General features: G+C 37.5%; 1 protein-coding gene across 7 annotated transcripts in view; it reads left to right on the forward strand.

Annotated features, from left to right (window-relative positions):
- Positions 1-13,232, forward strand: part of LOC123499223 (insulin receptor-like) — a 161,061-nt gene that overhangs the window by 48,513 nt on the left and 99,316 nt on the right. For all 7 annotated transcript variants that reach the window (XR_006672936.1, XR_006672937.1, XM_045246974.1 and 4 more), the window contains 2 exons: positions 8,860-9,042; positions 9,963-10,094. Coding sequence is in view for 5 of the 7 variants with exons in the window: in XM_045246974.1 (XP_045102909.1) it covers positions 8,860-9,042; positions 9,963-10,094 (315 nt within the window). In the remaining 2 variants the exon portion in view is untranslated. The remainder of the gene's footprint in view (positions 1-8,859; positions 9,043-9,962; positions 10,095-13,232) is intronic.

Consider the following 13,232-nt stretch of genomic DNA (forward strand, 5'->3'; position numbering starts at 1 on the left):
GTCTCAATACATCTTTGCGGGAAACTATACTTTTTAATATCTCTTACATCTTCCTTCCTCAGCTTCTTACTATGCGATCTTGTGCTTCGACTGGCATATTCTTCTCTCAGGATCAGATACTCATTGTCCACTTGGTCCATTCCGTTGATCAATTTATAAACTTGTATGAGATCCCTTCTCTCCCTTCTCTGTTCCAATGTTGGAAGATCCATAGCCTTTAGTCTCTCCTCATATGTCATCCCTTCAAGTTCTGGGACCATTCTGGTAGCCATTTTTTGTAGTCTCTATAGCTTCCTTATGTGTTTCTTTTTATGAGGGGTCCACAATACTCCTCCATATTCCAATCTGGGTCTTATTATAGTACTTATCAATTTCTTCATCATTTCTTTGTCCATGTAGTGAAATGCTATTCCAATATTCCTTAGCAAATTATATGTCTCTCTGAAAATTCTATCAATATGGCTTGCCGGTTGATTATTTTCTTTCATTGTCACTCCCAAATCCTTTTCCTTTTTTACTTTCTCCAGTTCTACTCCATCTCCCATCTTATAGATTCCCACTGGTCGTCTTTCACTCTTTCCCATTTCCATGACATGGCTTTTGTTCACATTGAATTCCATTTCCTACTTTTTACTCCATTCCCAGATCTTATTTAGGTCTTCTTGCAGTATTTCACAATCCTCCTTTTGCTTTATAACTCTGCACAGTTTCGCATCGTCTACAAACAGATTTATGTAGCTGTTCACTCCTCCTAACATGTCGTTTATATAAATGAGAAAAAGTATTGGTGCCAATACTGACCCCTGCGGCACTCCGGTTTCAACTGCTCTCCACTTGGACTTCATATCTTTGACTGCTGTCCTTATTTCCCTCCCCCTCAAATAATTTTCCATCCATCTCAATGTGCTTCCTTTTAAACCACCCTTCTCCTCTAATATCCACAGTAACCTTACATGTGGCACTTTATCAAACGCCTTTTTTAAATCCAAGTAAGTACAGTCAACCCATCCCTCTCTCTCTTGTACTCTGTCAACTATTCTAGAGTAGAAACTCAGTAAATTTGTTACACACGACCGACCTTTTCTAAAGCCAAATTGGCTATTTGATAACAATTTGTTGTCTTCAAGGAACTCGATCCATTGTTTCTTTATTACTCTTTCACACATCTTAGATATTACACTAGTTAGTGATACCGGTCTGTAATTTAAAGGTTCTTCCTTCCTTCCGCTCTTATATATGGGAACCACGTCAGCTCTATTGGTACTGATCCATTTTCTATTGAACATTTTATGATGTTGTATATAGGACTTGCTAGTTCTTCCCTACATTCTTTCAGTATTCTGCCTGAGACTTCATCCGGTCCCATTGCCTTCTCTTCATCCAGTTCCTTCATTAACTCTTTTATTTCAAGCTTGGTTATTTTAATCTCTTCCATATAGATGGTCTCTCTATTACCCTGTGGTCTTTCAAATTTGGATTCCTTAGTAAAGACCTACTGGAACTTATTATTTAACAGTTCTGCCATACTTTTTGGGTCTTCCACCATCCCATTTTCTCCTTTTAACCTTTCTATTGTTTCTTTTTGTCTTATTTTTCCGTTTAAGAATCTGTAGAACAATTTTGGTTGCTCCTTGCATTTTTCGACTATGTCCTTTTCATACATCCTCTCCTCTTCCTTCCTTACTTTAACATATTCATTTCTTGCTGTTTTGAAGTTTACCTTATTTACTGCATTTCTATTTCTCCTCCACCTTTTCCATGCTCCATCTCTTTTCTCCTTTGCCCTGGCACACTTTGTGTTAAACCAATCTTTCTTACCTTCTTCCTTCGGTCTATATGTGTGTGTGTTTCACTGATCTGCTGCAGTCTCTGACGAGACAGCCAGATGTTACCCTACGGGACGAGCTCAGAGCTCATTATTTCTGATCTTCGGATAGGCCTGAGACCAGGCACACACCACACACCGGGACAATAAGGTCACAACTCCTCGATTTACATCCCGTACCTACTCACTGCTAGGTGAACAGTGGCTACACGTGAAAGGAGACACACCCAAATATTTCCACCCGGCCAGGGAATCGAACCCCGGTCCTCTGGTTTGTGAAGCCAGCGCTCTAACCACTGAGCTACCGGGTGTGTGTGTGTGTGTGTGTGTGTGTGTGTGTGTGTGTGTGTGTGTGTATTTACCTATTTGTATTTACCTATTTGTGTATTACAGGGCCCGAGCTAAGCTCTCTGTGTCCTGTCTCCTTGTCCATTCCTGTCATATCTCTTTTTCATCTGATTGACACACACCGCATCAACGACATGACTGCTCAGTTTATTCCACTTATCAATGCTACGATGTGGGAAACTGTATTTTCTCACGTCATTTAGACAGATGTCCTTTATTAGCTTTTTTCCATGTCCTCGGAGATAATTACTTGTGGTCGCCTTTATCAACTCTCTATCCAGTATGTCAATCTTGTTCACCAATTTATACATAGTTATCATGTCTCCTCTTGTTCTTCTCTCTTCTAATGTGGTCAGCCCCAGCTTCCTCAGTCTTTCCTCATAGTCTAACTCCCTGAGTCCTGGTACCATCCTTGTTGGCAGCCTTTGTACCCTTTCTACCTTCTTCACATTTTCTTCATATGCGGTGACCAGATACATGCTGCATATTCTAGCTGGGGTCTTATTAAGGTACATAATATCTTCTTCATCATTCCTTCATCTAGGTAGTGGAATGCAAGGCCAATATTTTGAAGCATGTTGTATGTTTTCAAAAAAATCTTGTTAATGTGTTTCTCCGGTTACAAAGTGTTTTGCACGGTGTGTGTGTGTGTGTATTTACCTAGTTGTATTTACCTAGTTGTAGTTTTACAGGGCCTGGGCTTTATGCTCTTGTGGTCCCGTCTCCATATCTACACTTATCCAATTTTTCTTTAAAACTATGCACACTCTTTGCTGACACCACTTCCTCACTCAAACTGTTCCAAGTCTCAACACATCTTTGCGGGAAACTAAATTTTTTAACATCTCTCAGACATCGTCCCTTCCTTAGTTTCTTACTATGCGATCTTGTGCTTCTAAAGTCATATTCTTCTCTCAGGATCAGTTTCTCATTATCCACTTCATCCATTCCATTAATCAATTTATAAACTTGTATCAGATCCCTCTCTCTTCTCTGCTCCAAGGTTGGTAGATCCATTGCCTTTAGTCTCTCCTCATATATCATCCCTTTAAATTCTGGAACCATTCTTGTAGCCATTTTGTAGTCTCTAATTTTCTTATGGGTTTCTTTTTGGGAGTCCACACAACTCCTGCATATTCCAATCTAGGTCTTATTTTAGTACTTATTAATTTCTTCATCATTTCCTTGTCCATATAGTGAAATGCTACTCCAATATTCCTTAGCAAATTATACGCTCTCTGAAAATTCTATCAATATGGCTAACCGGTTGATTATTTTCTTCCATTGTCACTCCCAAGTCCTTTTCCTTTTTTACTTTTTCTAGTTCTACTCCATCTCCCATCTTATAGATTCCCACTGGTCGTCTTTCACTTTTTCCCATTTCCATGACATGGCTTTTGTCCACATTGAATTCCATCTCCCATTTTTTGCTCCATTTCCAGATCTTGTTTAAGTCTTCCTGTAGTATTTCACAATCCTCTTTTTGTTTAATGACTCTGCACAGTTTCGCATCGTGTGTGTGTGTGTGTGTGTGTGTGTGTGTGTGTGTGTGTGTGTGTGTGTGTGTGTGTGTGTATTTACCTAGTTGTATTTATCTAGTTGTAGTTTTACAGGGCCTGGGCTTTATGCTCATGTGGCCCCATCTCCATATCTACACTTATTAAATCTTACTTTAAAAGTATGCACACTCGTTGCACACACTACTTCTTCATTTAAACTGTTCCACATCTCAATACATCTTTGCGGGAAACTATATTTTTTAACATCTCTCAGACATCTTCCTTTTCTCAGCTTTTTACTATGCGATCTTGTGCTTCGAATGTCATATTATTTTCTCAGGATCAGTTTCTCATTATCCACTTCATCCATTCCGTTGATCAATTTATAAACTTGTATCAGATCTCCTCTCTCTCTTCTTTGTTCCAGGGTTGGTAGATCCATAGCCTTTAGTCTCTCCTCATATGTCATCCCTTCAAATTCTGGAACCATTCTTGTAGCCATTTTTTGTAGTCTCTCCAACTTCCTTATGTGTTTCTTTTTATGAGGGGTCCACACTACTCTTGCATATTCCAATCTGGGTCTTATTAATTTAATTATCAATTTATTCATTATTTCTTTGTCCATGTAGTGAAATGCTACTCCAATATTCCTTAGCAAATTATATGTTTCTCTAAAAATTCTATCAATATGGCTTACCGGTTGATTGTTTTCTTCCATCGTCACTCCTAAGTCCTTTTCTTTTTTTACTTTCTCCAGTTCTACTCCATCTCCCGTCTTATAGATTCCCACGGGTCGTCTTTCACTCTTTCCCATTTCCATGACATGGCTTTTGTTCATATTGAATTCCATTTCCCACTTTTTACTCCATTCCCAGATCTTATTTAGGTCTTCCTGCAGTATTTCACTATCCTCTTTTTGCTTTATAAATCTGCACAGTTTCGTATCATCTGCAAACAGATTTATGCAGCTGTTCACTCCTTCTGGCATGTCGTTAATATAAATGAGGAAAAGTATTGGTGCCAATACTGACCCCTGTGGCACTCCGCTTTCTACTGCTCTCCACTTGGACTTCATATCTTTGACTACCGTCCTTATTTCTCTCCCCCTCAAATAATTTTCTATCCATCTCATGTGCTTCCTTTTAAGCCACCCTTCTCCTCTAACTTCCATAGTAATCTTGCATGTGGCACTTTGTCAAATGCCTTTTTTAAATCCAAATAAATAAAGTCAACCCATCCCTCTCTCTCTTGTTCTCTATCAACTATTCTAGAATAGAAACTCAATAAATTAGTTACACACGACTGTCTTTTTCTAAAACCAAATTAGCTATTTGATATTAATTTGTTGTCTTCAAGGAACTCGATCCATTGTTTCTTTATTATTCTTTCACACATCTTACATATTACACTAGTTAGTGATACCGGTCTATAATTTAAAGGTTCTTCCTTCCTTCCGCTCTTATATATGGGAATCACCTCAGCTCTTTTTCATTCTACTGGTACTGTTCCATTTTCTATTGAGCATTTTATGATGTTGTATATAGGACTTGCTAGTTCTTCCCTACATTCTTTCAGTATTCTGCCTGAGACTTCATCCGGTCCCATTGCCTTCTCTTCATCGAGTTCCTTCATTAACTCTTTTATTTCAAGCTTGGTTACTTTAATCTCTTTCATATAGACTGTCTCTCTATTACCCTGTGGCCTTTCAAATATGGATTCCTTAGTAAAGACCTCCTGGAACTTATTATTTAATAGTTCTGCCATACTTATTGGGTCTTCCACCATCCCGTTCTCTCCTTTTAACCTTTCTATTGTTTCTTTTTGTCTTATTTTTCTGTTGATGAATCTGTAAAACAATTTTGGTTGCTCCTTGCATTTTTCGACAATGTCCTTTTCATAGTTCCTCTCCTCTTCCTTCCTCACCTTAACATATTCATTTCTCGCTGTCTTGAAGTTCTCCTTATTTACTGCATTTCTATTTCTCCTCCACCTTTTCCATGCTCCATCTCTTTTTTTCTTTGCCCTAGCACACCTTGCATTAAACCAATCTTTCTTTCCTTCTTCTTTAGGTCTATATTTCGGGACATATTCCCTGACTCCTGTTTTGTATATTTCCAAAAATGTTATACTTCTCTTGCATCGTCTCTGAGTTTTCCATCTCCTCCCAGTTTATGTTTTAAAAATATTTCTTGAGATTCTCAATATGTATCAGCCTTTCTGTAATTTAATCGGTCTCCTTTGTATGAATCATCTCTATCTTCCTTTCCCTCTTCTATATCCATTTCTAATATTACATGGTCACTCTTTTCCAATGGGCACTTATATCTTATATCATCATTCATTTGTATACCTCTTGTAAAAACTAGGTCCAATCTCGCCGGCTCGTCGTTTCCTCCGAATCTTGTGCATTCCTTTACTCTCTGGTCCATCATATTGTCTATCATTAGGTTCAAGAATCTTTCTCCCCGGGCTTCTTTTTTTATAATTTTCCCAGTCCACTTCTTTACAGTTGAAATCTCCTACTAATATCACTTTTCTCCTTTCTTTAACGATTCTCGTTAGACTCCTTATTGTGTTATCTATCATGTCTTTATATTCTTGATTGGTCCATGAATTTATTTTTGGTGGCACATATGTTACAATGATTGTTAACTCTTTTTTATTAATATGCATCTTAACATACAGTACTTTTCCTTCTCCACATTCCACTTGGTTTATCACTATCTCCTTCCTTAACATTATCATGACTTCTCCTCCTCCTTTACCCACTCTGTCTCTTCTCCATACATTATACCTATTATGCAAGTCTATGTTGATTGCCTCATTTAGTTTTGTTTCAGCCAGGCATACAATATCTGGATTTTCTTTCTTTATGTAATCTCTTAATTCTACTTTACTTGATAAAACCCCGTCTATGTTCGTATACATAATTTTTAGTCTCTTGCCTTTATCATTTTTAGTTAAACTTGCTCCACTTTTTTTTCTCTTCCTTCTTGTCTATATACCATTTCCTTATCCTGTCTCGTAGAATTCTCCAAAAAAATTTTGTTTTTCCTCTTCCGACCTTTCGTTATTTTTTTCCCTTGCTGCTGCTGCCAGTTCATTGTATCTCTTCCTTTCTTCCTCATTTCTATTTTTCTTTATATATATATATATATATATATATATATATATATATATATATATATATATATATATATATTATTGTTTCTCTAAGTTTTGTTGTTCTATATAATATTTCTTCTGTTGCTGCTTGTGATTTTAGTAGTATTTTAATTGGTCTCGTTTTTCCTTCTTGATATGGTCCCATTCTGTTTATTTCGTCTACTTCCTCTTCCAAGTTCTGCCTATCTTCATCGTTTAGATTCTTCAGTAGGTCTTTGTCTGATTTCATTTCTTCTTTTTCTCTTCTTGGTCTATATTTTATATTTTCTTTTATTCCAAATACGATTACACTCTTCTTTTTTTCTGCAATTTCTCTAACTAAATTTTCTTTTGTCTTGAGGACTCCTATCATTTTGTTTGTCATATTTTCTTCTTTTTCTTGAAGTTGTTCTTGAATCACCTCCTGAAAATCAGCCTTATCTTTCTTATCTTGGACACTCTGTTTGTACTTCTTTTTTAATCACGTTCTGTACTCTTTCCTCTTCCGTGTTTACTAGATCTTTCAGCTTCTCTTTTTCTTTCTTGGTTTTACAGAGTCCTTCTTCCATCTGCTTCTTGTAGTTAGGTACTTCCTTTTTAAGTTCTTCGTTTTCTGCTCTTAGCCTAGCTTCATTTTCTTCTACTTTTTTTATCCTTTTTTTCACTTTTATAAACTCTTTTTCCTGTTCTTCATTCTCTTTCATTCCCATACTTTCCTTTATCAATATATCTAGTTTATGTTCAACAGTCAACACTCTTTTAGTAGTGAAGTATTCACCGTATCGAAACCTTCGAATGCACTCTCTCCCTCATCAACATAGTCATCATCATCTTTCATTTTTTCCCTAGTCTCATACCTGCATTTTGATGGAATCTCTTCTTTACTCATGATTCTTTAACAGTTGATTTCATGAAAAATGAGTCCACACTACTTGCCCAGGCCACTGTAAATACTATACAATAGGTAGTGAAGATCAGCTGATTGTCTGAGCGATGCCAGTGCATCCTTCCTCGACCTCGTCTGGTGTATTTATCTAGTTGTATTTACCTAGTTGTAGTTTTACAGGGCCAGGGCTTTATGCTCGTATGGCCCCGTCTCCATATCTACACTTATCCAATTTTTCTTTAAAACTATGTACACTCTTTGCTGATACCACTTCCTCACTCAAACTGTTCCAAGTTTCAACACATCTTTGCGGGAAACTAAATTTTTTAACATCTCTCAGACATCTTCCCTTCCTCAGTTTCTTAGTGTGTGTGTGTGTGTGTGTGTGTGTGTGTGTGTGTGTCTATGGCTCATATTCTGAAGCTCTTCTGATTACACCATCACTAATTCAAAAAGGCTCTAGCTCACTTGACATGGGTTTATAATTGTGGCTTTATGATTTCACTGCCAGATTAACAAGAATTGTTAACAATAGAAATATTCTTGTTAACAATAGAAACACTCTTCAGGATCACACTGATCTTCTCTAAGAGCAAAGTGTTTTGGAATAAAAGTGCATGTACTATGAATGACTACATGCTTCATTAAGGCATCTGTAAGAGTATTGTTGAGTGTCCTGGCAGAGAGTGAAGGGTCAGGTGCAAGTCACCAGCATCACTGATTAGGCAACTTTTCATACATCTGGCAAGGCTTTCATATAGTATTACTTCACGGTATTTCCTGTGTGCTGTAATGTGTGGATGATGCTGAATTAAGTTGTGATTCTACTAAAATATTATGCTGGAGATATTGTAATCACATACACATCTTCCAAATTTTTTTTTGTGTGTTGTAGTGTGTGCATGATTCTGAGGAGTCTGATCTCAATGAAATATTATTCTATAGATATTATTATCATGCAAAACTTCATGCAATTGCATTGAAGTATCTGCTGTCACATTTCTTTTCAGACATAGCAACATTATTAAGTTATAAAATTGTTTCTTACTCTGCTGAGATAATTTGCAATGCTTATCCTATTATAATCTGAAGGAATTTTGTGATATGTGACTGCAGGATTAAAGGTCCTCACTGATTGATTGACATGAATACTTAAGGTGTCAGAGGATGATTGGAAGCCGTGGAGATTCCCTCACTTGCTGGAAATCACTGACTTTCTCCTGGTATATCAAGTGGAGAGTCTGAAGAGTCTTGGCCAGCTGTTCCCTAACTTGACTGTAATTCGGGGCATGAAGCTGCTGTACCACTATTCTCTTGTCATCTACAACACCCAGCTGGAGGTGAGACACAGGACTGGCTAAAGTTTCCAGTGGCATTGTGACTGAGCTTATGAGAGAATAAACTTGTTTGTATCTATATTTACAAGTCTAAGTGTCATGTAAGTTTTTGAACATGTTCTAAGATGTGAAAATCGAGAGAGAGAGAGAGAGAGAGAGAGAGAGAGAGAGAGAGAGAGAGAGAGAGAGAGAGATGGTAATCTAGTTTTTGAATTCTTAGTTGACAATCCAGGAAGGAAGCAAAAATTTAGTTATTTCTTTGATTTGATTGAATGTGCATGGAATTAGAATATGAATGTAATATGGTTTGAGATGACCAGGCTTATATATGAAAGGGACTTCGGCTTGTGTGTATTTATAAAAGTGATAAGTTTGTCACAGTCAATTAAGGAACATCACACCATCTGGGAATAGGAACATGGTTGTGGTGTACCCCTCTCTGAACACTGGTGTGTCACACTGAGGTGCATCATTCACTCATGACTAATTCATATAATGACCCAAATATGGAAACCTCCACAACACACTCCAACAGCAGGTGCACCCATTGCTTCCTCAGTCTTGTGTTCAGTGCCTGGTTTTGATCTTAAATATTATACTTTTCTGTCAAAATTCAGATTTATTTCAGCTTCCAGTTGTTCAGTATTCCATTATACTGAATGTGTCATAGTTACACCCTTGTCTGAGGCAGCACTAGTGGGAACAGCCTGGTTTGAGACAATTCAGATATATTTTGTAAGTTCTGTGATATGTAGGAGCACATGAAAGACAATACTGTACATGTATCACTGTTGATTTTGAAACTATTTAGTAGGTAATGGGGATAAGTATAAATACAAATAAAGGCCAGAATATTCAGAATACATTATGATAGCTTAATCTTCATAGTTCAAGTAACTCTTCTTTCCTTATGTTTGTTGCAGAACATTGGACTGTACAATCTTCGCTCCATCCTGCGTGGCAGTGTCAGGATACAGAACAACATAAACTTGTGTTATGTCCACACTGTCAACTGGGATGCCCTCATGAACGCCTCCAACGACAATGTGCTGACGGTACACTCTGTCCTTCCTTAGACAAGTGATAAATCTTCAGATAGTTGTGTTGATCATTGATGCCCATTGTGTTGCCAGACTCCTGTAGACATATTGAGGAATGAGGGTGGTGCAGTGAACCCTTCCTATATTGGATCAGTTGTATGGAACTCCAATCTGATATATTTGATAACCCCTCCATACAAACCCAATCTTATCTGGTTCATGAGAACTTTGTCCAGATGAAAAAGCCCAGTGTAGCCAAAGATCTTATATATAGGTATCCAATATATTGAGGATTTACTGTGCATGCCAGAGTTGGGGTGATCTCCACAGCCTGCCCATCAACCCACAGCAAAGAAGACAAATTTGTAAGCGATGAGTCCAACCAACAAGGTTAACAATGAGTAAAGAATGGAGCCTTTCTTACAGGACAAACATATGGTCAGAGTGCAGCTATACTGTTGGCCTCAGACTAATAGGAGAAAAGGGGGAAAGGTTGGTCCGACAAACATGAATGATGTTCGACTTATAAGAATTCCACCCCCTCACATACACAAAAAAAAGGAAGGGGTAGGGGGGTAGCAGAGTAACTCAGACTTTAGGGAGGGGGGGAATGCAGGATTTATTTTGGGATTATTGTCTCTAAGAAATCTTTAGACCTTGAATTATCACTTGGTGTAGTTTAGTTTTGATAATTAAATACCCTTCCCATCAGGAAGCCATTTTTAAATGTCTTGTGCGGTTGCATCACAGTGTGACTCATGCCCTAAAAAATTATGTATCACCTTATCCTTGTGTCTGCTTAAAAAATTCTATATGAATATTTTTCTCGATAAATTTCAAGTTTTGGTGTGTGTCTCACTCATTGAGTCATGGCCAAGTGTCAAGAGAGGTCATGCATTATTTAGCTCTCTAATTTTTCAGAAATAATTACGTCCTTACGGACATAAATTTGACAAGAATTAGAATCTTCAAGAAAAGAAGACACCAAGAAACAAATGTATAATTGCAGACAGTTGCAGCTGACAGCTTGACCTTGAACCCTTGCCTCCCCTCCCTCACGTGTGTTATCTCTCCCTTCTAGACCCTCTCCTCACCCCATACATATCATAAGACTACTATGACCTTTTCAAACACTGTTTTTTCTCACTACCTTCATCATTACAACTATGCATCACATAACTCTCACAATAACACTATTACAAAAGATTATTTTGAGACAGAGGTGTAAAGCTGGACAAGATGAGTAACAATTACTTCATAGTATTATTATCTCACTTCAACACACTAATAACGACTCAAAATGTTCAGTTCAATCATAAAACAGCAGATAGCCATGGCACTGCTGATGGCTCCTCCCAAACCCTCATCACTTAAAAATAAATTGACAATTTTTTTTTCTTGTTTCTTTCTTTCTTCTTCTCTATTTATTTATTCTTTTTTTTTTCCCTCTACATAGTTGGACATGTGTCTGCTGACCTCTTCCATAAAGCGAGTCCTAATTGGTTTGTGACCATGACCTGCACCCTGTCCTCACCTGCTCTCTCCTTCTAAAGGCACAAGGAAGAGTCGATCATCAACTATTAGCATTTTTTTCTCTCTCTTTCTCTCTTTCTCTTTTTTTTTTTTTTTTTTTTTTTTTTCTCTTTCTCTCTCTTCTCTCTCTCTCTCTTTCTCTCTCTCTCTCTCTCTTTCTCTCTTTTCTTCTCTCTTCTCTTTCTTCTCTCTCTTTCTTCTCTCTTTTTTTTCTCTCTTTTTCTCTCTTTTCTCTCTTTTTTTCTCTCTCTCTCTCTCTCTCTTCTCTCTCTCTCTCTTCTCTCTCTCTCTCTCTCTCTCTTCTCTCTCTCTCTCTCTCTCTCTCTCTCTCTGTGTGTGTGTGTGTGTGTGTGTGTGTGTGTGTGTGTGTGTGTGTATTTACTAGTTGTATTTACCTAGTTGTAGTTTTACAGGGCCTGGGCTTTATGCTCGTGTGGTCCCGTCTCCATATCTACACTTATCCAATTTTTCTTTAAAACTATGTACACTCTTTGCTGACACCACTTCCTCACTCAAACTGTTCCAAGTCTCAACACATCTTTGCGGAAACTAAATTTTTAACATCTCTCAGACATCGTCCCTTCCTTAGTTTCTTACTATGCGATCTTGTGCTTCTAAAGTCATATTCTTCTCTCAGGATCAGTTTCTCATTATCCACTTCATCCATTCCGTTAATCAATTTATAAACTTGTATCAGATCCCCTCTCTCTCTTCTCTGCTCCAAGGTTGGTAGATCCATTGCCTTTAGTTTCTCCTCATATGCCATCCCTTTAAATTCTGGAACCATTCTTGTAGCCATTTTTTGTAGTCTCTCTAATTTTCTTATGTGTTTCTTTTATGGGAGTCCACACAACTCCTGCATATTCCAATCTAGGTCTTATTTTAGTACTTATCAATTTCTTCATCATTTCCTTGTCCATATAGTGAAATGCTACTCCAATATTCCTTAGCAAATTATACGTCTCTCTGAAAATTCTATCAATATGGCTTACCAGTTGATTATTTTCTTCCATTGTCACTCCCAAGTCCTTTTCCTTTTTTACTTTTTCTAGTTCTACTCCATCTCCCATCTTATAGATTCCCACTGGTCGTCTTTCACTTTTTCCCATTTCCATGACATGGCTTTTGTCCACATTGAATTCCATCTCCCATTTTTTGCTCCATTTCCAGATCTTGTTTAAGTCTTCCTGTAGTATTTCACAATCCTCTTTTTGTTTAATGACTCTGCACAGTTTCGCATCGTCCGCAAACAGATTTATGTAGCTGTTCACTCCCTCTGGCATGTCATTTATATATACGAGAAAAAGTATTGGTGCCAATACTGACCCCTGTGGCACTCCGCTGTCTACTGTTCTCCACTTGGAATTCATATCTTTAACTATCGTCCTTATTTCTCTCCCCCTTAAGTAATTCTTCATCCATCTCAATGTGCTTCCTTTTAAGCCACCCTTCTCTAACTTCCATAGTAATCTTTCATGTGGCACTTTATCAAAAGCCTTTTTTAGATCTAAATAAATACAGTCAACCCATCTCTCTCTCTCTTGTACTTTATCAACTATTCTAGAGTAGAAACTCAATAAATTTGTGTGTGTGTGTGTGTGTGTGTGTGTGTGTGTGTGT

Source organism: Portunus trituberculatus, chromosome 49 (assembly GCF_017591435.1).
Source record: "Portunus trituberculatus isolate SZX2019 chromosome 49, ASM1759143v1, whole genome shotgun sequence".
Lineage (NCBI taxonomy): Eukaryota > Metazoa > Arthropoda > Malacostraca > Decapoda > Portunidae > Portunus > Portunus trituberculatus.